This window comes from Oreochromis niloticus, linkage group LG6 (assembly GCF_001858045.2).
Source record: "Oreochromis niloticus isolate F11D_XX linkage group LG6, O_niloticus_UMD_NMBU, whole genome shotgun sequence".
NCBI lineage: Eukaryota > Metazoa > Chordata > Actinopteri > Cichliformes > Cichlidae > Oreochromis > Oreochromis niloticus.
In genome coordinates this window covers 32,414,578-32,439,442 of record NC_031971.2, presented here as the reverse complement: position 1 = coordinate 32,439,442, position 24,865 = coordinate 32,414,578, and the positions used below count along the sequence as shown (strand labels likewise).

Sequence of the window (24,865 nt, the reverse complement as noted above, 5' to 3'; positions counted from 1 at the left end):
AGAGTATAGTAGCATGAATGTGAGACAAAGTGAAAACAAAGCAAACAAAACCAAAGCCCTCCTCCTACACAAACCAGGAAAAAGACAGAATAGCAGTTGGGAGTGTTTGAGAGATCATCCTGTAATATAATTTTCTTTCCCTTTGTCAGGTTCACTGGAGGAATTTCAGGTTCAGGTCCGAAAGCTAGAACCTCCATGTCTCTATTCCGCAATTCCAACTACACTGAGTCTTATCCACCAGGCCAGGTGTACCTCCCAGTGGGTTCACCTCTGTATGTGGGCGTCTCTGTGGAGCACACAGACCCAGTTTTGGCAGCTGTTCTGGAGGACTGCTACGCCACTCACTCACCAAACCCTGATGATCCCACACAATATCCTCTCATCAAGAACAAGTATGTGCATCTCTCCAACCTCACCAATGCTTTGTGAGATACAATGAAGTGTATGGACCCTGCTGATCTCCTCCCTCCTCTCTCACAGGTGTCCCACTGACCGCCAAAAGGTGTCAATAGTTGAGAGTGGCTCATCCCTCCGAGCTCGTTTCTCTGCTCTGCTCTTCCTGCTCCAGGGTCAATACAGAGACATTTATCTTCACTGCAGCCTCAGCCTGTGTAACCAGAGGAACTACAACTGTGTACCAGTGAGTTCCACATTTCACTTTAGCACTACTCCATAATCCAAAATGGTTTCTCTGGTTTTAATCCTATATCTTTATTCTCATCCTTTTCTCCTTTGTAGTCGTGCACAAGTAGGACACGTCGCTCTGTGTCCAACTCAGCTTCTATGAATCCCGTCACCATTGGACCAATCACTTGTGAGTATGAATTAAAATCTGGATTCAGAACTAATGTCTTGACATAATGATTTATATTAAACTAATAACCTCCATATCAACTTTTTCTTCTTCTTTATTTTTAGTGGACAAGCCAGCTGAGTGATCTGGAACATACAAAAACATCCTGTAGTGTGATATTAACTGCCAGAACTCTGTCAGTAGAGAGATGATTTAAATATATTATTCACAAATATTTCACACACATTTTTCAATATTTTGTTCAATTTGGGCTAAGACTTCTTTTTTTCGTCTTCTTCTTCTTCTTTTTTTTTTTTTTTCTTTTTTGTGAGTACAAACTGTCCAAAAAAGGTATGTTTGTAAAAACTTTACCTTGATGCTGGAATGTGAAACCAACTGGGTGATAAACTGCAAAGCCACCACAAGTATCACAGTTCACACAGTCTAATCAGAACCACTAGATTTCATTGCAAAGTGTGAAAATTGCAGAGAAGGTATTAATTCAATTCAATTTTATTTATATAGTGCCAAATCAAAACAACGGTTTCCTCAAGATGCTTTATATTGTAAGGTGTAGACCCTACAATAATACAAAGAAAACAGACCAAAACCCAACAATCGTATGACCCCTATGGCCAATCGTGGGAAGGAAAAACACACTTTTAACAGGAAGAAACCTCCAGCAGAACCAGGCTCAGGGAGGGGCGGCCATCTGCCGCGACAGGTTAGGGTGATGGCAGGAAGACAGAGTAAAGACACGCCGTGGAAAAGAGCCAGAGATTAATAATTACAAATAATTGAATTCAGAGAGGTCTATAAACACACGGTGAGTGAAAAAGGTGACTGAACAAGAAACGAAATGTATTGTGGGAATCCCCCAGCAGCCTAAACCTAATGCAGCATGAAGATTCTGGGTCACCCTATCCAGCCCTAACTATATGCTTTATCAAAAAGTACAGTTTTAAGCCTAATCTTGAAAGTAGAGAGGGTTTTTTTTCTCTTGAGTCCAAACTGGAAGTTTGTTCCACAGCAGAAGGGCCTGAAAGCTGAAGGCTCTGCCTGCCATTCTACTTTTAAATACTCTAGGAACCACAATAAAGCCTGTAGTCTGAGAGTGAAGTGCTTTAATAGGGTGATTCAGTACTATAAAATCATTATAATAAGATGGGGCCCAATTATTCTAGACCTTGTGTGTAAGGAGGAGGATTTTAAATCTGATTCTGGATTTAACAGGAAGCCAGTGAAGAGAAACAAATATCGGAGAAATCCGCTCGCTTTCTAGTCTGTGTCAGCACTCTTGCTGCAGCATTTTGGATCAGCTGAAGGTTTTTCAGGGAATTTTTAGGACATCCTGATAATAATGAATGACACTAGTCCAGCCTAGAAGTAATAAATGCCACGATTTCTTCCTTTTGTTTTGGGGGATAATCAGCTCGGTGAGCTTGTAACATCCTATAATATCCAAAAGACATTCTATGATGTAATTAAATCCTTTTTTCAAATTCATTCTATATTATTTAATCAAACTGATATCACATTGTACATTGTACATTAATATGTTATGTTATATGCTAAGTACATTATATCCAACCTTATTATTCTATTCACAAAACATTTTCTTTATTACTAGAACTAATATAATCTTTTTCAAAGAACACTGGATTCCTCTCTGGGTTGGTTTACTGATTTTCCATATTTTGATACACTGCCATTAAATTTGGGGTGGGTATCAAAAGTCAAAGAAGGAGGATTTGAATGACTTTGGTTAACAGATGACTTTTCCTCTGGCGTCACCATGTGGTTGTCATTTGTACTACATGATGTAAAGCAGGTCTGTAAGTTTTTGGACAATGACTGTTTCTGTGATCTTTCCTCTGTACACTGCAACACGGAATTTTCTAGATGTGAGTGAAGTGCAGATTCCAGCTTGAATTCAAGAGGTTTTACAAAAGTACTGTATTAACAGCTTAGCCAGGCCATCATTAGACTAATAAAAAACCATATATACCTATATCTTCACGAGTGGTCAAATAAAGAATGAGTATGATCGAGATAATACCACATCACCAGGTAATGTCATGGCCTTGGAATGTATGGTTAAAACTGGAACCAGGTCACTAGTGTGTTATATCCATCTTTCATGCTACTCTGTAGGCACCAAAGTAAAAATTATGCCCTGCTGTTGCTACACTGGATGCCTCCAAAAAACCACTAGATTTGTGTTCAGTGAGTCATTTACCCACACTTATTTTATTGTAAATAAGGCTATCACACTTGTTGATGTTAAGTGATGTGATAAATGTTGTGGCTGAAGGTCACAGGATACCCTCCAGATCTGCTCTCCATAATAATGGCTAATGTTTGCGGGGGCGTGTCTCTGAGTTTACTTTTTGATTGACGGGTCTAGAGTCCAATCTAGTGCCTCGTTGGGACAGCGGGGGCTGGGCACTGACCAGTGGACGATGTTTCCCCTCTCGGGTTTAGTTTGGAGCCGTTAGGGGTAAATTTCCTCTCGCTCGGTGGTGGCAGTTTATAGAAAACAGCCTTCAAAGCGTCAATAAAAATAACTGAGTTGAAGGACAAAAAGGAAAATGCATCACAACCAGAGCTATCAAATCTAAAAAACACATCATAAACAGGAAATATCAGATGGCTTGGACTCAAGTAGATTTGAACAACTCCTACATAGCTTTACAGAATGCAATCATAATGACAGTCAAACATAAAAAAAAACCAATAAAACAACAAATAAAAGAGTTTAACAGGTTAGTGAAGTGTGCTGAGCCTCAACTCGAGATCTCAGTGTAGGCATTTCAGGATTCACGTGTGGGGCATCCAGTTATAGGCCTTCTTGTTGTCAATCCAGGCAGTGCAGTGCAAATTTTCTGACCTGATAGAAATTAACCTAATTGGTGGCAAAATGTTCCTTGAGCTGTTTCTCTTTAGCACCACTTACTTTTCCAGCCTTTTGTTGCTTTTTTTGTTTTTCTTTTTACTTTCTTTTTGCTTGTGACTGGCATAAAATTCAAAACGATCCAACATTTTCTCGGAAACAACTAGTACTGCAATTCAGTTCAGACATGTTATAGACTTTCTATGTAAATATAAATAAATATCATACAGTCAATCATCCTCACTTCATATTTCTATTTCCCCATATTTTTTCAGAAGTTAAAATTGTTATCATGTAGCTCAAGAATAATGTTTGTGCAAATAAAACTGCCAAAATGAAAGAATGAATTTTTTGGTACTCTGCTGCAAATAAATATCACATAAAAATATGATTCTTCAAGTTTTGTGACTAAAACACCACAAATATCCTTTATTTAAAATCATCTTCTTCAGCCCATCTGTTATGTTGTTTTTAAACATTTCTCACCTTTTCTCTGTGTTTTCTGTATGATAGTGCTGGTTTGCTTGGCGTTCCTCATGCCGTTTTTTTACAACCTCTAAGCCTCTCTAGCTTTGTTCATCAGCTGTGCAGTAGCTCCTATGGTGGATTACTGTGTGGTTTCTAAGATGTGAAGAATACATAGGAAGTGTCTTCTTAGTTAGTCAAATCAATTTTATATAAAACATTTAAATCTAAAAACAGTTTATTTAAAGTTAAGACAAATTTAAGACAAATGTACTTCAATATATAAAAAAATATATAGAAAAGATATAGAGAGAGATAATATGGAATAGGCAGTTTAAATAGGTCTTTCGAACTGATTTAAATTTGTCAGCTATTGTCAGTGACTTTATGAGGGACTACAGAATATTTAGGAGTCTGAATAAACTCTTGACTCAATAATAAAACCTAAAAAAATAATTAAACTCTAATTCTAGTAGAAAGGAGAGGATTCAGGGGGCAAAAGAACCCACCTGAGTCTTTAGTGAGAGGCTGAAACAGAGTTTTCCCACAACGGCTGTGAGCTAGAGAGGAGAGGTAGCAGTAAGATGACAGTGATCACTTGACTCAGCAGAATGATTGGTGGGGTGAGGTGATTATACACACACGTACACACGTACGCACATACATGCACACACACAAAGATAAGTTGTAAAATCCAGGACAATAATCTCAACGTGTTGCTGCTCTCAGCCACATTTTTGGTGATAACGTGGTCCCTGATTACGCTGTATTAATTTTATTAAGTTTTTTATTTTTACCTTTCTCCAGCTGAGGACAGTGTTTTCCATAAGAGTGCCTCTACCTGGCTTTCCATGATGGGAATTTGAAAGGGAAAAGTAGGTTACATAGTCACTGATAGGCAGAGGTCCAAGACAAATGATGTAATTCTATTCATTTCCTAAATTATCATTTATGACTCTTTCTGAATCACGTGTCACACACATGTCAAGGTTCAAAATTCAAGGTTGTCTTAACTGTTCATCTACGGGAAATTTGTTTGGGAGCAAGAGTTCACATACTTGAATAAGCAGCTGTGGGGTGTAAAGAGTACATTTTTTAAAGAGAGCATTTTCTGTTCTCAAAAGTATTTTATTTGCTTCATTCCATCAATGTATCCTGTCCATTTTAAGAATAACAGGATAAACATGAGAAAACAGGACAAACAGATGCTGCAATTAGACTTTAATCACTAAGACAAGTTTCTGATTTTGTACAGGTTCAGTTATTATTTAACCTGCCCTTGTTGACTGTTGAGCCTCCTGTTATCTGAGGAGCTGATTATTTTTTAACAAGTAAAGGTCAAGTCAAGTCAAGTCAAGTCAAGTTGGCTTTATTGTCACTTCAACCATATACAGTTTGTACACAGTGAAGCGAAACAACGTTCCTCCAGGACCAAGGTGCTACATGCAACATAGATAAATTTACAACATAAATTAACAGAAAAACACTAAACTAGCTAACTAGAGACAGGACAGACTGACCTAACATAAATTACAACATAAATTAACAAAAAACAAAAACAAAAACTAACTATCTAACTAAAACTAACTATCTAACTAGGTAGGTAGTGCAAAGGTAACAGTAAACATACTTGGTATGTAGGTAGTGTTGGACAGTAAACATAATAATATTGTGCAAAAAGAGCATTTACAGGTTGATGCTTTGAGGTAGTTGAGTTGAGCTGAGTGATAGAGAGAGTGTGTGTGTGTGTGTGTGTGTGTGTGTTTATCAGTCCAGTCCCTTTTTGTTGAGGAGACGGATGGCTTGTGGAAAAAAGCTGTTGCACAGTCTGGATGTGTGTGCCCGAATGCTTCGGTACCTTTTTCCAGATGGCAGGAGTGTGAAGAGTGTGTGAGAGGGGTGTGTCCAATCAGCCACAATGCTGGTGGCTTTGCGAATGCAGCGTGTGTTGTAGATGTCCTTAATAGAGGGGAGAGAGACCCCGATGATCTTCTCTGCTGTTCCCACTATCCGCTGTAGGGTCTTGCAGTCCGATATGGCACAGTTCCCAAACTAGACAGTGATACAGCTGCTCAGGATGCTCTCGATAGTTCCTCTATAGAAGGTGGTCAGGATCGGTGGTGGAAGCTGGGCCTTTCTCAGTCTTCTCAGAAAGAAGAGACGCTGTTGGGCTTTCTTGTGCAGGAAGCTGGTGTTGAGGGACCAGCCAAGGTCCTTCTCCAGGTGGACTCCCAGGAATTTGGTGCTGTCAACGATCTCCAAAGAGGAGCCGTTGATGCTCAGCGGTGAATGGTCGCCTCGTGTCCTCCTAAAGTCGACAACCATCTCTTTTGTCTTGTCAACATTCAGAGACAGGTTGTTGTCTTTACACCAGTCCGTTAGCCTCTGCACTTCCTCTCTGTACGCTGACTCGTCGTTCTTGCTAATGAGACCCACCACGGTCGTGTCATCAGCGAACTTAATGATGTGATTTGAACTGTGTGTTGCTACACAGTCATGAGTCAGCAGTGTGAACAGCAGAGGACTGAGCACACAGCCTTGTGGGGCCCCAGTGCTCAGTGTGGTGGTGCTGGAGGTGCAGTTCCCGATCCGTACTGACTGAGGCCTTCCGGTCAGAAAGTCCAGGATCCAATTGCAGAGGGAGGTGTTCAGGCCCAACAGGCTCAGGTTTCCGATCAGCTGTTGGGGGATGATCGTGTTGAATGCTGAGCTGAAATCTATGTACAGCATTCAAACGTGTGTGTCCTTCTTGTCCAAGTGCGTGAGGGCAAGATGGAGTGCAGTGGAGATGGCGTCGTCCGTTGAGCGGTTATGGCGGTACGCAAATTGCAGTGGGTCCAGTGAGGGGGCAGCAGGGTCTTGATGTGTCTCATGACGAGCCGCTCGAAGCACTTCATGATGGTGGGTGTAAGTGCAACAGGACGGTAGTCGTTGAGACAGGACACAGAAGACTTCTTGGGCACGGGGACGATGGTGGTGGCCTTGAAGCACGTGGGAACGACGGCACTGCTCAGAGAGATGTTGAAGATGTCGGTGAGAACATCTGCCAGCTGTTCAGCACATTCTCTGAGCACTCTGCCTGGGATGTTGTCTGGTCCAGCAGCTTTACGTGGGTTGACTCTGCATAGAGTTTTCCTCACCTCAGCTGTAGTGAGACACAGCACCTGGTCGTTCGGAGGAGGGGTGGACTTCCTCGCCGCCATGTCGTTCTGCCTGTCGAACCAAGCGTAGAAGTTGTTCAGTGCATCTGGGAGGGAGCTGTCACCATCACAGGCAGGTGATGTCGTCCTGTAGTTAGTGATGGCTTGTAAGCCCTGCCACATGCGCCGTGTGTCGCCGCTGTCCTTGAAGTGGTTGTGGATTCTCTGGGCGTGTGCACGCTTCACCTCTCTGATGGCCTGAGAAAGTTCGGCCCTAGCTCTACTAAGCGCCACCTTATCTCCCGCTTTGAAGGCAGAGTCTTGGGTCCTCAGAAGTGCACGCACTTCCGCTGTAATCCACGGTTTCTGGTTGGGTCGTGAGATGATGGTCTTGGAGACAGTGACGTCATCGGTGCACTTGTTGATGTAGCTGGACACTGATGACGTGTACTCCTCCAAGTCAGTGAAGTCGCCGTAAGTTGCAGCCTCCCTGAACATGTTCCAGTCAGTGCTCTCAAAACAGTCCTGAAGAGCAGAGGTGGCTCCTGCTGGCCAGGGTTTCACCTGCTTCAGAACCGGTTTTGATCGCCTGACGAGTGGTCTGTATGCTGGAATTAGCATAACAGAGATGTGGTCTGAGTAGCCAAGGTGGGGGCGGGGCTCTGCCCGATATGCGCCGGGGATGTTTGTGTAAACAAGATCCAGCGTGTTTTCCCCTCTCGTTGCAAAGTCCACATACTGATGGAATCTAGGAAGCATTTTTTAAAGTGCTTCCTAGTACAGTGAGAGGAAAAAACTCAAGGAAATTATACATGAGAGATTTTTGTATTTGTATTAGTTCTGTTGTTGTGATTTGGCGCTTTATAAATAAAACTGAAATAAACTTGAAATTTTAGGTTGCATCTGGCCAGTTAACTGAAAATGAAGCCGATGCTCCTATTTTAGATGGATAGCCATATGCAGACTGCACACTACTTTTCAAGAGGTATTGTGGAAAATTTTACAGCAGATTAATTCGTAGTAAAGTGTAATGATCTTCCTGCCAGTCTGATCCAGGACAATAATTTTTGTCAAAACAATGCCGCATTTATAGTGGTTAAATCTTGCTTCTCTGTTTTTGTGTGACGGATCAAGTTGAAAAAAGCAGGATGAGTCAATGGAATTATTAGAAAAATAGGGTTTCCATTTAGTGATGGGTCCAGCAACACTGACGCACCGGCGCATGTATCAAGCTCACAGAGCGATGCCTGTATCGGTGCGTGCGTCGCTTTAAGAAAAAGTCACGTGATCGATACAGCTGCTGTGTCGCTCATTGCCAACGCACCAAACTGTCTTTAAAAGGTACCGCGTCCGCATCTGCCAACGGAATGAGTCGCCACCAAAAAAACCCACAAAATTACTCTCGCAAAGACAAAAAAAAAAAAAAAATACACATCTCTCCATAACAAAATGGAGCCAGAAAGAAAAAGAAATGTTTCTGCTGTGTGGGATCATTTTGATCTTTTAACTGCAAATAAGGTCACTGTTTGTCTGTCTTTGTTTCAGTGTAATTTATCAGAATAGGAAAAACAGCAATGTGACTTGCAGTGTAAATTATTTATTTCATTTAATGCAGGTTAAATGTCGCATCTGTTCTGCAGAGCTTTCTTACACAATCAATGTTTAGGCATTACAGAGCCAAACATGAAAATGAGGAGACAAACACACTGAGAATGAACACAGGTCGGCCTATATTGACACTGAACAGCTTTATCATCATTTTTTTTTTATTAATTTGTGTTTTATTATTTTGAAATCAAGCATCTAGGAAGACTGTTCTGGACCAGGCAGTCCTGAATTTTATTATAAAGGACTGCCAACCCCTTAGTATTGTGGAGAGTGTCGGAGAGAAACATTCCAAGATCAGAGGATCCTTTAACGTACTGGGGGAATAGGAAGACATCTTATCTGAACCTTTTCCACCTGGCTTTACAGTTTGTGTACCCCAGCTTCGTCTGTGCCCTGTGAGCATGTGTTTTCCAAAGCTGGGGAAATGGTGTCAAAAAAACGCAACAGACTGAATGCAAAAACATTGGATAAACTTCCATCCATCCATCCATCCATCTTCATCCGCTTTATCCGAGGCCGGGTCGCGGGGGCAGCAGCCTAAGCAGAGAAGCCCAGACCTCCCTCTCCCCAGCCACCTCCTCCAGCTTATCCGGGGGAATACCAAGGCGTTCCCAGGCCAGCCGAGAGATATAATCTCTCCAGCGTGTCCTGGGTCAGCCCCGGGGCCTCCTCCCGGTGGGACATGCCCGGAACACCTCACCCAGGAGGCGCCCAGGAGGCATCCTTGTCAGATGCCCGAACCACCTCAACTGGCTCCTTTCGATGTGGAGGAGCAGCGGCTCTACTCTGAGCCCCTCCCGGATGGCCGAACTTCTCACCCTATCTCTAAGGGAGAGGCCAGCCACCCTTTGGAGGAAGCTCATTTCTGCCGCTTGTATCCGTGATCTCGTTCTTTCGGTCACTACCCACAGCTCGTGGCCATAGGTGAGGGTAGGGACGTAGATCGACCGGTAAATTGAGAGCTTCGCTTTTACACTCAGCTCCCTCTTCACCACGACGGACCGGTGCAGCGTCCGCATCACTGCAACCGCAGCACCAATCCGTCTGTCGATCTCCGGCTCCCTTCTCCCATCACTCGCAAACAAGACCCCGAGATACTTGAACTCTTCCACTTGGGGCAGGAACTCATCCCCGACCCGGAGTGGGCACTCCACCCTTTTCCGGCTGAGAACCATGGCCTCAGATTTGGAGGTGCTGATCCTCATTCCCGCTGCTTCACACTCGGCTGCGAACCGCTCCAGTGCGAGCTGGAGGCCTTCACCTGATGAAGCCAACAGAACCACATCATCCGCAAAAAGCAGAGATGAGATTCTGAGGCCACCGAAGTGAAAGCCCTCCGCCACTTGGCTGCGCCTAGAAATCCTGTCCATAAAAATTATGAACAGAACCGGTGACAAAGGGCAGCCCTGGCGGAGCCCATCACCCACCGGGAACGAGTCCGACTTATTGCCGGCAATGCGAACCAAACTCTTGCAACGGTTGTATAGGGATCGAATGGCCCGTAGCAATGGGCCAGACACCCCATACTCCCGCAACACCTCCCACAGGACACCCCGAGGGACACGGTCGAATGCCTTCTCCAAGTCCACAAAACACATGTAGACTGGTTGGGCAAACTCCCATGCACCCTCAAGTATCCTTGAGAGGATAAAGAGCTGGTCCAGTGTTCCGCGACCAGGACGAAAACCGCATTGTTCCTCCTGTATCCGAGGTTCGACTAACGGACGAACTCTCCTTTCCAGCACCCTGGCATAGACTTTCCCAGGGAGGCTGAGGAGTGTGATCCCCCTGTAGTTGGAACACACCCTCCGGTCTCCCTTCTTAAAGATGGGGACCACCACCCCGGTCTGCCAGTCCAGGGGTACTGCCCCTGATCTCCACGCAACATTGTAGAGGCGTGTCAACCAGGACAGCCCTACAACATCCAGAGCCTTCAGGAACTCGGGGCGGACCTCATCAACACCAGGGGCTCTGCCACCAAGGAGTTGTTTAACTGCCTCAGTGACCTCGCCCCGGAAATTGGCGGGTCATTCCCCTCATCCCCAGACTCTGCTTCCTCCTCGGAAGACATGTCAGTGGGATTAAGGAGGTCCTCGAAGTATTCCTTCCACCGCCTGACAATTTTCTCAGTCGACGTCAGCAGCGCTCCGCCAGCACTATACACAGTGCAGGTAGAGCACCGCTTTCCCCTCCTGAGACGCCTGACGGTTTGCCAGAATCTCTTCAAGGCAGTCCGAAAGTCTTTTTCCATGGCCTCTCCGAACTCCTCCCACACCCGAGTTTTTGCTTCAGCCACTGCCCGAGCCGCATTCCGCTTGGCCTGTCGATACCTGTCGGCTGCCTCCGGAGTCCCACAGGCTAACCAAGCCCGATAGGACTTCTTCTTCAGCTTGGTGGCTCCCTTCACCTCTGGTGTCCACCATTTGGTTCGGGGATTACCACCACGGCAGGCACCAACCACCTTGCGGCCGCAGCTCAATGCAGCAGCTTCGGCGATGGAGACGCTGTGAGCTTGATACAAGCGCCGGTGCGTCAGTGTTGCTGGACCCATCACTAAAGAAAACTAAATGTGTGTGCTTACAAATAGAATAAATGTATCCAAACCAATCAATAAACCTTTTAGAAACTAAAGTGTGTTATTGTGTTTAAATGAACAAATGAAAATACACAAGAGTTACCGACTTTAGAGTGTGGCCATGGGTTTGGCCATTACAGATTGGAAGAATGGTGAAAAATTCCCATAAACACACCCCTAACCCTGTGGAAAGCCTTTCCAGGAGAGTTGAAGTTGTTATACTTCCGTATATTAAACACTCTGGTTTAAGAATAGGATGTCACTCAAGTTCATATGCATGTGAGGACAAACGAGCAAATACTTTTGGCGGTTAAATATATATTTTAAACCCAAATTACCACATTTATACAGGGATTTTTACTGAATAAAATATTACACATTCTTGTTTGGTCTGTGTCATTCTACATACAGAAATGTGGATAGCTTATTTATTTTTAATTGTTGTTCATTTTCATTATCACTCATTATGTGCATGATTCCTGGGACTACCTGGAACTTCTGCTAGTTTTCAGTTGAATTTTCTGCCACATCTGTTCACAATCAGTTAATCAGAATCTTCAATATACTATGATCCTCTGTTTCCCTAATCAGTGGTCAGATAATAATTGAACAACAGGAAGATGTTTCAATGAGACACCAGAGGCCATCTTTGAGCACAGACTGCTCATGAGCTTCAGTAGGTGAAGGTCCAGGCTTGAAACATGTCCTGACATCAAGAAAATCTTAAATGGGTTTATTGGGGGTCAAATTCTGTTTGTAAGAGGGCTTGGCTCTCCAGCCTTCCCGTGCAGATTGAGAAGGCTGCTGATCCAGGAAACACTTTTCCTGAGATGTTGGGAGGTGGAAAGGAGAGACAGTAGTGACATAAGAGTGATAACTGGAGGCAGCGTAATGATTTGGCAAGGTGAGTTGATCATAAACAGGAAACAAGGTTCAAAATTGAAGGTTGTCTTAACTGTTCATCTACGGGAAATTCGTTTGGGAGCATGAGTTCATAAAATACTTGAGTGAGCAGCTGTGGGGTGCGAAGAGTAAATTTTTTAAAGAGCATTTTCTGTTCTCAAAAAGTATTTTCCTTGCTTCATTCAATCAACGTATCCTTTCCATTTTAAGAACAACAGAATAAACATGAGAAAACAGAAAAAAGATGCTGCAATGAGACTGATTTTGTCCAGGCTCATTTAATATTTAACCTGTCCATTGTGACTTGTCTGAGGAGCTGATTATTTTCAACAAATAAAGATCAGCACAGTGAGAGAAAATAAACATCTTAACAAATGATTGATGTGTTTGTATTTGTCCTTCTTTCTTGTTTGACAAATATGCATTAACCAATTTAGGAATTTTATGACAGTGGTTTTGCTTCAGTGGTTGTAGCTGTCCACACAGCCAGGCCATTCCCTGCACCCAGTAGGTGCCGTTGCTGGGCGCGGACGTGTTTACAGGTGCGCCCTCTCCGTTGGCTGCGGTTTGGTTACAGTTGGTGGTGTTGCCTAGGGGTCTGTTACCGTTGTCTTGTCGGTAGCACATGGAGTGGTTCTTCCCTGGGGTTTGGTCCAAGAACACTGGGAAGTGAATGGACGTGTTCCGATTCGTCACGTTGAAGTTGATCCAGAAGAGCTGGTCACACGTTCCGTTGTCAAGTCCAGCGTTTTCGACGGTGATTATCTCGTATCGGGGTGGTCCCTGGAAGATACTAAAAAGGTTAAGTGAATAGATGATAGAGCTTGTCTCATTAATGATGATTTTCTTATGTTGATAGCCAACGCCCGAAAAGCTGGCGGCACGTTTGGCTTGTGTTCTGTTCTTTATTGTCCTCGAAAAGTGCGAGGAGTCCTGCTAGGAGCAGGAGGACAGCTGCTAGGACGGCGAGTGTCTTCATGACAGCCAAACACACCTAGATCCTCGGGTGAGTAGACTACTGGCGAGAAGTAGAGGGCGGGATATACCCAATCAGCCCTCTCTTCACCAGGTAGATCACCAGAAGGTAGGGGTGCTGGAGTCTATGAGTCTGGGCTGTCACTCACTTTCTTGCAGTGGCTTTGGTGAATCCAAGATGGTCTTTCTGCTATCTTACAGGCAGTTGGTGTGGTGATAAGCACTTGGTATGGGCCTTCCCAGCGGGGCGAGCTCCAATTCTTTCTATGGAGAACTCGAATCAGGACCCAATCACCTGGCTTCAACCTGCAAGATACTGGAGAGTTGTTTAGAACAATCTCTTTATTTTCAAGTAATTTCAAGTTGTGAGTTTCTGAGAACTTTGTGTCAGTCTCATCCACATTTTTACCAGGCCTATACACTCAGGCCATGGTCTCCCTGTTTCTTCCATGCATTTTCTCAGTCTCTGTTTTATTTCCTAGTGCTTCAGAGACCTTACTGATTACTTCATTAACAAAGTGTGTCCCATTATCTGATCTTATCAGAGTGGGGATGCCATATGTTGGAAAAAATGGTTACATAAGCATTTTGCTACTGAAATGTGTTGGGATTTAGAGATTCTTTTATTGCTGCCATATACTCTGCCTTATGATAAATGCATTAATAACATGTTCTACAGTATTATTTTATCAGTAATATTGTTTACAGGGTTCATATTGCATTGAATATGTTTGTCATCACATTCATTTTATTCACAGGTTTAGTTCATTCTATACACATTGCATAACTGTGCTTGTTTAGAGTTGATGTTCTATCCAAGAGGGTTTTAAGCTTCACTGGTGAGAGTGTCCAGGTGATACATGTTGAGGGAAGATGAGAACATAGCAGGTTAACTGCATGCATGCTTACAATACACATAAATCTAGTAGCAGGCCTGAGCGAAGGCCCAAGTGTCTTCTGCTTCTTATTTGAGACCTGCGCCAATTCAGTCTACTTAGTGATTGAGGACGAGGGTCCATTATTAGCCCTTAGAGGCCCTGAAGCTTGAAGTTATTACCTTAAAAGGAAGGTGTTATCAAAAAGAGAAGTTATATGTCTGTTCATAGTTATTAGAGATGTACAAGATGTACCCTTGTCTGTAAACAATGACTGGACATAATGTATTTTTGACCTGTATTGACGTGTATGTGGGGGTGTGATCCTCTATGCTATAAAACCAGAACTCAGTGTATTTTTGTCAGAGCAAATAAGCCATATGCTGATGGTTGTTCTCCGTTGTCAATAAACTCATCGTTTGATTGTACTTTTCTGGGCCTCCGTCGTTTGTTGTCTGGTCTACAGTTGATCGATCTCGCTTCATTTGGTGGAGGATGCAGGGCAACTAAAGATCAGCAGTAAGAGGTACAGGTGTTTGTTGTCGGCGGAGGTCGAGGCCAGATCAGGTGATCGAACGGCAGACGTCACGGTGATGGCTTGACTATTGGGCCCGCAAAAAGGTAAGGCACAAACCTCTTAAACTGAAATTGTGCTGTAGTGGATTATAATTCTAGAATATGTAGTCAAGTGGTCATCCGTTGATCTCTGTTTTGAGTTTTGTTTGAAACGAAAACCTTTGTTGCAACGAAAGTGAAACTTAAGAGTAGTGTTGTGTTCACGGTCGCTCGGAAAAAGCAGTACTGAGCTAAAAGTAATTTGTGTTGTGTTCATGGTCGCTTGGAAAAAGCAGTACTGAGCTAAAAGTAACTAGAGATGTTGTTTTAAGGAAATAGAGAGGAATAAAGAGATTATAAGTGTCTAAAAAGTCACGGAGCCGGAGGACTCCACCCCCGGGAAAGACGTTTCCTGGGTATTAAACTGGGGGAAGGGCCCCGCTGAGATTTTGTGGCCTCAGATATAGCCCTGGTGATCACAGAGGATCATTGTTAGGGAGACACTTAATTGTGAGAAAAAGAGTAAAATACCGGACGCAAGAGTCCGAGGAAGTTGATATATGATTTAAGAGAAACTCAGGTCAGCCGTAAGCTTGAGGTTTTGCAGTAAAGCCAGCCGAGCAGTAAAGTGAAACTAAGGTCTGTTGTGTTGAAGTAACTCTGAGAATAAATACTGTGAGCTATGAGAGACGATTAAAAAGTATTACCTATGCATTTGCGGACCTGCCGTGGTCAGTGAAAAATTTGTGGACCCGCCGTGGGCCAAGAAAAGCTGTGTTTTTGTTGATATTCCTGGAGAATTTGCAGACCTGTTGACGTCTCTTAAAGACGAGCAGCGGTGTGTATATCCGGGTTGTAGGGACCCACTCATACAACTGGAAACCGTGACGTAAGAAACTGTCTGAAATGATTTAAGTGCCAGCCGGCTGCAGGCTGTGTGTGAGAGAGAGGCTGTAAAAGTCTCTTTTTCCGTTCTTTTTGCTGGGGAAAAGTGCGCAGTTAAAATTTGGGTGCGGTCACTTCCCCTTTTAATTTTAACAAAGAATAGATACATTGATTAAATGAGGGGTGGATAAAGGGCATGCTCATTGTGCCGGTGTTTCATTATAGGTGCTTGGAAATAGACAGTGAGAGGCCCACGGGGATCCCATTAAGGCTGCTGAAGCATTTTCCTGTTTTGTGAGCGTGCCTTTGGTGATTTTGAAATACAGTATCACTGGACAGGGTGATTCTAATATAAGAGTTATTTTAATCCAACCAGAAACAGAGTAAGAATAAAGCTGTGAGCCTCCTCCTGAGTGGAGAGAATTTGCAGAATTTTTGAGTATCTCTTGTTAAAGAAAAGGGAAAAGAGATTCTGTGTACGGCAGACCGTGAAGTTTCTAGATTAAATCAGAGAGAACTAATGTGGCCGAAGGTTGGATCTGATATGAGGTGAACAGAGGACCGGTCTAAAAGATTAAGAGGTACGCACAAACCTGTTCAATAAGCAAATTTGTGCAAATTGACTGAATTCTAAATTATCTGTTCGCTGAGTAGATGATCTTAACTACTAAATTGGCGCAGTAGGGGTAAAACTGAATTCTCGAGAATAAAGTAAAACATCGAAGTAATGAATGAGTAACTTTGAAGTAATGAGAAGCTTTGAAGCAAGGATAATGAAACTTTGAGAAACAGACAGTACTGAGTTAAAAGGTTATATGGTATTTCATGGTAAAAAAAAAGAAAAAGAGACCAATGCATGTTTAAGAATAGAGAAGAATATAAGAGTTATTGGTCAGCTTATGGTTTAATAAGTGTCAAACTCACGGGATTGGAGAATCCTGTACTTCTTTGAGACTTCAAAGAGGAGCTCCGGCGTGGGCATACGTCAGGTGGTGTTGCCGAGAGTTGTGGGCTCGGTGAATAGCTAATGATCAAGAGGATCATTTTGGGAGACGCTTATTTGTAAGTAAAAGGATTAAGTTCGGACGAGGAAGTCCGACAGAAAACACCTGGTGCTGTCAGGATGTTTAAGTGACACAGAAGTTCAGAAAATCGAGTCAGAAATGGTTTTGTGGCTCTTGGTAAACTGATTTTGAAGGAAAATCAGTGTTTATTGTGCTGAAGTAACAGATCCGGCGTGGTCTGAGGAAAAGAAATAAATCGGTTAATGGCTGATATATTTATATGAATTTTGGTGGATCTGCTGAGGTCCAGAAAATAATCAAGGCGGACTGTGTTTGTTCGAACGTTAATAAATGATCTAGGAAGAATTGCCCTGGGTCTGTGTGTGTGTGTGTGTTGTTCAGTGACAACATGCACAGTTTAAAATTGGGCGCTGTTCCTTCCTCTTTTTGGTTTCAAAACACAAAGGCTGTTGGATGAAGAATTACTGTGTAAGGAACGGCTTCACTTTTGACTAGGGAAATAATATGCTTACTTTTGGGTCTATGAAGATCTCGTAACAATCTGGGGGAGATGCCGGGGTAAAAAGAGTGAGCTCGGACGAAGGGGTCCGAGAAAAGAACACCGTGAGTTGAGCAAGGTGTTTTAACTGACTCAGGATTTCAGAGAATCGAGTCAGCTGTGATCTTGAGTTTTAAGGGTAAGTTGATTTTAAAGGAAAATCAATGTTTACCATGTTGAAGTAATTCTGATGATATTACTAGATGTGTTGTGATACAAGTAAAGAATAAGTTGTGTAAATGTCAACACACGATTGTGTTGAGATGTATGGATCGGCTGCGGTCCACCTGATAAGTGAATACTGGGTAAACTGAGACAATAAACTGTTTTTAAATCTTCACTGGCTGCAGTGAGATACGTGTGCTGAAGATTACTGGACCCGGCGAGGTCCATATGATGAAGTTCTTGGGGAGATAAATGACAGAAACAGTTTCTGAATTTTGAGGAGAATTCTGAAGCACTGAGGTTGAATTTTCTCTGTGCTTGGTGCGCTGTGTGGACTTATATCAGAGTTATAAGTCCAAAGGTTATGACCTGGAGGTCATTCATGGTGTTTAAAGAAGAACAGGAATTAGAAAAGGATATTTCATGTCATATTTTGTGTAAATTGAGGAAAACTCACCACATGTGTTCACCTTTTTCATTTAAAGGGACACAGACATTAACACACACACACACACAGTACTTGGGTGTGAGTTACTTCCTCTTTTAATTTTAAACTGCAACACGTGTTCATTGAACTAGAATTTCAGCAGTGGATGAGACAGGATTTAGGTTAGGGCTAGTTAAAGATAAAGATGACCTTTATTAGTCCCACAGGTGGGAAATTTGTTTTGTTAAAGCAAAAGTGCAAAGTTATGCAGCAGAAATTAGAAAACACTGGAATGCAATAAAATAAAGTAGAATAGAATAAAATAGAATACCAATACTATATACAGCTGAGTAAGAAAATACAAATACAACTTTGTCAAAGAAAGAATTGCACATATAGCAGTCTTATTGGACGTATGAGGGTTCTGGTAAAGTACTAGTTCTGGTAAAAGTAAAAACTTAGGTTTAAAGTTTTATGCCCTGGAGGCCAAGAGTCGTGTGTAGAGAAGAACATGACTTGGAAACGGACATTTAAGGTCACATTTTGTCTAAGATGGGGAGAAGTGTCCCATATGTGTTTATTTCTCTTCTTTTTAAGAGGACAGACGCACTGAGTGTTGTCTACTTGCTCTTTCTGATTCTAAGCAAGCATGTTTGATAAATACTCTTAGGAAAGCGTATTTTGAGTGCTTCTAAGTGTGGGAATGTTGTGAGTACTTGATTTGAATGATTCTGTGTGATTTGTACAAAATAATAAATAAGTAATAATAACTCATAGGAGAGTGCGTGAATAGAGGAGGCCTGAGAGAGTGTGTGTGCGTCAAACAGGAAGTCTGATTATAGCCGGGGAGAGACGTTGCAGCATGAAAACAGAGCAATTAGAGACTGAATGTCTTAAGAAAAAGTAATAAAATATATTAATTACATGTTTTAGAAAAAGAAAGACTGAGAAAATAAATACATGAACTAACAATTACATTAATGAATAGAAAACACACGTACACAAATTGTTACAGGTGAAATGTTGGGAATAATCAGAAGTGAGATAGCTTAATATACTGATGAAATGAAGAAAGCAGCTTACACTCCTTTGATTTCCAGAGTCAGTGTGTCCCCTCCCCTCATAGCACCCGTGCCCAGTTGGCCCCGTATCAGGCGAAGCATGGAAGGCTGGACAGCCCATGACGGGTAAGATCCCACCTCGAAACCCTGGGACAACCTAAGGCAAGGCGCAGTCACGATTGCTTGAACCTAGGTCCCTAAGTGAGCTGGACTCACTGGAGGAGACGGGACTACAAGGGTAAAGCCGCTGGGGCAGAGGGGAAACGTCATTAACAATGACGAGTGATGAGCCGAAGAGGGGAGACACTCACTGTCTTTCAGGGTGAATTGTTCCCTGAACCTGAAAATCAAGCTCTAACTTCTGGCTGAGGACAAGGAATGTTGTTATTTAAGGAGGGAGATCAAATTTGGGAAAGAGAAAAACTGACTGTTTAAGTGGAACCTTGTGAGGGAGTCTGAAAAAACCACGAAAAGAAACATATACACAATCACACACACAAATAGAAAATGCGTTAACCTTTGAATACAAAAGAGCTCATGAAGATCAGATAGCAGGTTTAGCATAGGAGTTAGAATTTAGTGATGATGGTGTGCAAGTTGTGTGGTGTTTAACGAGATTTTCTGTGTATTGAGCAGGTGAGGTGATGTTAGTTGACCTGAGAGTGTCAGGACCCTGAAGAACTTGTGGCAAAATGTTCTGTGTTTAAGATTGTTGAGGTTGTTGTTGTAGTGATGGGTTACTTCTATCGGTTAGATTTGTGTTGTTTTCTTATTTTAATAGAGGGAGTTTTATCAAACATGCACATGTCTAAGGGGGTTCATCATTTTTGTAATAGTGCACTTAGAAAAAACCTGTCAGGTGATTTTGTTTTGTGTTTGGATGAGCCAATAATCAGCTCTCTTTTTCTCATTTTTGTTCTAAGCAGGCCTGCAAAAGAGTGGATAACAGCGCTGAAAATTCTCGGTGACCTTCTCCAGATTACAATAGGCAGAGGAGAAGGCTAAGTCTCTGTCTAAAAGGATTGCCGCGAGCCAATCCAGTCTAAAAAGCAGAAAGAACTATTTTCTTAAAAACAAAGTAAAACAAATAAATGAGTTGATGTTGCTGAGAGTGAAGACTGAATATTTGCGAGATAGTCTCCACTGTCAGCAATACCTGATGTTAATGCATGTGAGTGAATGTGTGTAAATGGATGGTGACTGGACGGACGAGGCAGACCATAGGTTGGACCGACTGGACACTGAGATAAAGACTGGACTAAGGTTAGACACATGACTGATAACTTTTCTGTTTTAAGTTTTCTTTCTTATAACACAGATTGGATCATAAGTGGGGAAAAACTGAGTATGAAATGTGAAGTTCTGGTTAACATACAGGTTTTTGTTTCTAGGAAGTTCCAAGGATGCAGGCTGTGGATGGAGCCAAGAAAAGATTTGACATAATGATTAATTTAATTTCATTCCTTAAACACAGGTTTGAAGGGCCGGAGCATGAATATCTAATATGATATGACTAACCTTTTTCTTTTAATCTCCTAAGCTCGAGTGAAGGATTTTGAGTTTGTAACACATAAGATGTGTCACAAAAGGGGGAGTTACAGGATTTAAGGTTTAATTTGAAATGGGTTTTAGGATCGTTTTATGACGTTTGGGGTTTTTGATAATTTAGATATAGAAATTGTTTTGTGGTTCTTTTTGATCTGTTTCTATGCTCAGATGGTGATGGTTTATATCTTACCCTGGGCGTGTTTAATAAAACTAACAGTGTTGCTCACACACATGAAGGGCATGGAGATTAAGTAAAGTTAATATAAAGGACAGAGCCCAGAACATGATATGGTGAAACAACTTTGAATGATTAAAGGAACCATAGATGAACACAGTAGATTAGTGAGGTGTAGCAGAGAGAGGCTTTTTGTTTTCTATCCTTTACAGGAGAAGATTTCAGGACCACAGCGACCACAGGGGGGCGAGAATCCTGGAAGCCCCAGACCGAACGGAACCAACCAGAGAAAGGAGAAAAACAGAGCACAAAGACACCTAGTTGTTTATATTACAAAGAAGATCAAAAGCTTGTTAGACACAGGTTATAATGGAAGCATAAAAGGGATGAGAGGAACTTTACATAACATAGAAATCCTGCAACAATTCGTAAATTGCCCAAACACAGTGTTCAGACCGGATATGCGCTACCCGTTAAAGGGGGCGAAGAAATCAGGCCTAAGTTTGAAAAATGAAATGGGTTAACTCGATAGAGGATGTTTCCAAAGGTAGAGAAAATAATGTAGGACCTTTTACCAGGAGAAAGCTAATTGTATCTTTTACACTTTACAGTGGGCACTGAGGGAAGTCAGGAATAGTTTAAATTAGGATTGAAAAATTAAACTAGGTGAAAAGGGGGTGTAGCAAGTAGATTTAGGGCAGCTCACAGCCTGGCGTAAACGGAAGGTGCCGTCACACAGCTTAAGTTATTTGTTTGATTTATTTTAAACATTGAAAACATACAACCCGTTGAGGAGACAGATAGGGTTGGGGAATTGAAAGGTTTTGTTTGTTTAGCATAATTTCTTTTGTTATATTTTAGCTTTAACAGGGAACATGCCTCTCTGGAGCTTCTCTCCTGATGCTACCCCGCCAAACACCCTTATCCATAGAGACTATGTCAGCTCCCAAACAGACAGCAACAAACCAAATCTAGCAATAAACAACTTAAACATCAATAGTAACAAAGCAAGAACAATACAGAATCCACATTTAACCGAAGAATAAAACAGTGAAATGTGGATTATTAAATATTAGGTCTCTCTCTTCAAAGCCTCTGTTAGCTCACGCCAAGCGGTCGCAGCAGATGGCTGCCCGTACCTGAACGTGGTTCTGTCGGAGGTTTCTTCCTGTTAAAAGGGAGTTTTTCCTTCCCACTGTTGCCAAAGGGCTTGCTCAATAGGGGGTCACAAGATTGTTGGGTTTTTCTCTGTATCTATGAAGCGCCTTGAGGCAACTTTTGTTGTGATTTGGCGCTATATAAATAAAATTCAATTGGATTGTATTGAAGTAAACTTAAATGTGATAAATTAGGAATTAGTTCATTTCTCGAGTGAGAAATGAAAAAGGGGGACTGGTGTTAGGAATAAAAGAAATATTTTTAATGTGTACTTTAATAATGAAGGCTTGTAGAGCAAGGCTACCTTTGACTTACAAACAAGAGCTCAGCCAGACTGAAAAACAGGAAGTTTTAGTGCACAAGGCATATTAATAGATATAGACACAAAAAAGAGGAACTCCCCATACAAACAATGTTCAAGACTGTGTGACGTGTAAAGTACCGAAATAATACCATATAAGTCACAGCTGATGATTCTAATGTTAGAGAGCTCTTGTAACTGGCGTCTGAGCTGTGCAGAGGTCTCTCACCCCGGAAGATGATTGAATAAAGAAAGACAGGTACTTATGTATGTCAGCATAAGGTGGAGTCCAACAGAAGCAAGGCACCCTACATGCGCACAGCATGCAGCAGGGGTTGCCAAAATGATATAGAAAACAGCACATGTAGAAGGATCGAAAGCAGGCTATGCTATAGTCTGCAAACAAGGAACTGAATTTGAGCCCACGAGGAACTCCAGAAGTGGAAGGAGCCACGCTGGAGGGTCCTTACGAGGTCGTTACCAGAACAACTACAGCAGGTCAACTAAAAGGGAAAGGCGATACCTGGTATCATTGGTCGCAGTGTGCACCAGCACATGAGAGTTTGGTAGAGGAAAACTCCTCTACACCCAACACAGGTGGTAACGAGCAGAGGCAAAATAAATCCTCTCACCTGTGCAACGGGCCAACCAGTAGTCTACCTGGGAGGCCGAAGAGAGAAGAGGAGCAGCGCAGAAGGTCGCCACGCCAGCAGAAAGGAGCGGTGACAAGTTGAGGACTCCACAAAAGCAGGGGAGTTTCATTCCAGGATATAAAGTTTATATAACATGATGCAAACACACGAATCAGAGACACGTAATGAGAAAACTGATTAGAATGTTCCTTACAACTACATGTTTATTGTATGCAATGATATTAATGATGGCTGTGTTGTTTATTGTCTATATTTTGCAGGGCACTCCGGACCACTTGTCTGAACACGGAGGCCAGTCCAGCCCAGCACTTCCTGAGACTGTAGTTGCTAAAACAGGATCGGTAAAAAAGACAAAAGCGCGAGGTGTCAGGTAAAGGTGATGAGTGTCTCAGCATGAATAATGGCATAGAGTTGAATTATGTTAAAGGGTCTACCAGCTCATTCATGTTTGATTTGTGTGACGTCATTAAGTGTACAGGAGCTAGTGGTAGCTGGAGAGCGTATGATGTATGGGTCTGCAATGACCCCATGATATGCTTAGGGTAAATTTAGTTGATGCAAAGTCTAAGCCGCTCGCAGAAAGCTTAATCACCATTCTGACTGATCAGATGGTAACTTCGGGAACAGTAGCTCAAAAGGAACAGGAACCAAAAGGGAGAGTACTTCTGACAACAGATTACTTTAGACTGAAGCCTAAGGATTTGATAAAGCGTGCCACCGGTTTCAAGGACAGTAACCTCTGGCTTGATTGGGTGGCTCAAAATGCTAGAGAACAACATGTATCTGACTGTGTTGCCTGTGCGTCAGCTAGGCCACGTTTGTTTATAGAGCCCGCACCATTGCATTAGAGGATGAGTGGGGCTATGATTGTATGTTACAGTTAACTAGAAGTGCAGTGACTACTGGCAACTGTACTTTGTTGTCCAGACTTTTCCCTCCCGTTTCAAAGCAGACAACAGTGGGACCATTTATGCCAAAACAAGATAACTATACATGTTTTAAGTTCTCTACAGATAATGAAAAGTACAAGGTGGGAGAGATCGACCCAACTTGGTGTGCTGTCACACTCACGGGACGAACCACCAACAATGTAAGCGACCCTAGCATGATAATTGGAACATGGGCAAAAAGTGGGCTCTATTATTACTGTGGGGAAAATACTCGTGTTCCTATGGGAAGCGTAGGGACATGTGCGATGGTGCGATTGGGAGCTCCGCTCATGCTTATTGGGAACCAGGTAAAGGCTATTCCACAACACAACACACGTACCTTAGCCGCCAGAGGTAAGAGACATATTTTGGCCAAAAGAGGGACCCAGGGTACACATGCATATGACCCTAGGTTAAACTCTCCAACCTAGACTCTATTGGAGTGCCCAGGAGAGTTCCAGATGAGTACAAGCTGGTAAATCTGATAGTGGTAGAATTTGAAAGTATATTTCTTTGGGTGACACCTAATAAGAATGTTGATCGCATTAACTATGTTCATTGCAATCTGCTGAGACTCTCTAACCTAACCAGGGATGCCATGGTGGGGTTCGCAGAACAATTGGGTCCGAATTTGCTGATGGGAAATCGAATGGCCCTTAACATGAGAAGGGAGGCGTGTGCGCCATATTCGGAGACATGTGCTGCACTTTTATCCCTAATAATACTGCCCCAGATGGCTCAGTAACCCGAGCTCTGGAGGGCTTGAAAACTTTGTCTAAAACTATGCATGAACACTCAGGTATCGAAAATCTGCTGGCGTCCTGGATGACATCTGTGTTTGGACAATGGAAAGGTGTGGCTATGTCAGTGATGTTTTCTTTGACTGTACTTTTGGGAATACTGGTCATTGCTAGTTGTTGTATCATTCCTTGTGTCAGAGGATTGTTGGTAAAAGTAATGGCGAGGGTTCCTAACCCTGGCTGGGTTGAGGGCATCTACCAGATGAACTTAGAACCCATAGAGTGGGCCAGGGAGTGATACAACACGAAGTGTGGTGACATTCCTTGTTGGAATGTCAAAAGAGGGAATGTTGGGATTTAGAGATTCTTTTATTGCTGCCATATACTCTGCCTTATGATAAATGCATTAATAACATGTTCTACAGTATTATTTTATCAGTAATATTGTTTACAGGGTTCATATTGCATTGAATATGTT

At 42.6% G+C, this 24,865-nt stretch overlaps 1 protein-coding gene across 2 annotated transcripts in view; it reads left to right on the top strand.

Moving 5' to 3' along the window:
• Window positions 1-24,865, top strand: part of LOC102079104 (deleted in malignant brain tumors 1 protein) — a 62,117-nt gene that overhangs the window by 10,125 nt on the left and 27,127 nt on the right. Inside the window, exons 12-15 of one of the 2 annotated variants that reach the window (XM_025907978.1) lie at window positions 150-392; window positions 481-640; window positions 739-814; window positions 919-2,299. The exons of the other annotated variant lie outside the window; for it this stretch is intronic. Of the exons in view, the coding sequence (XP_025763763.1) occupies window positions 150-392; window positions 481-640; window positions 739-814; window positions 919-938 (499 nt within the window). The 3' untranslated portion in view covers window positions 939-2,299. Of the gene's footprint in view, window positions 1-149; window positions 393-480; window positions 641-738; window positions 815-918; window positions 2,300-24,865 lie in introns of those variants that run through there. 2 annotated transcript variants of the gene reach the window in all.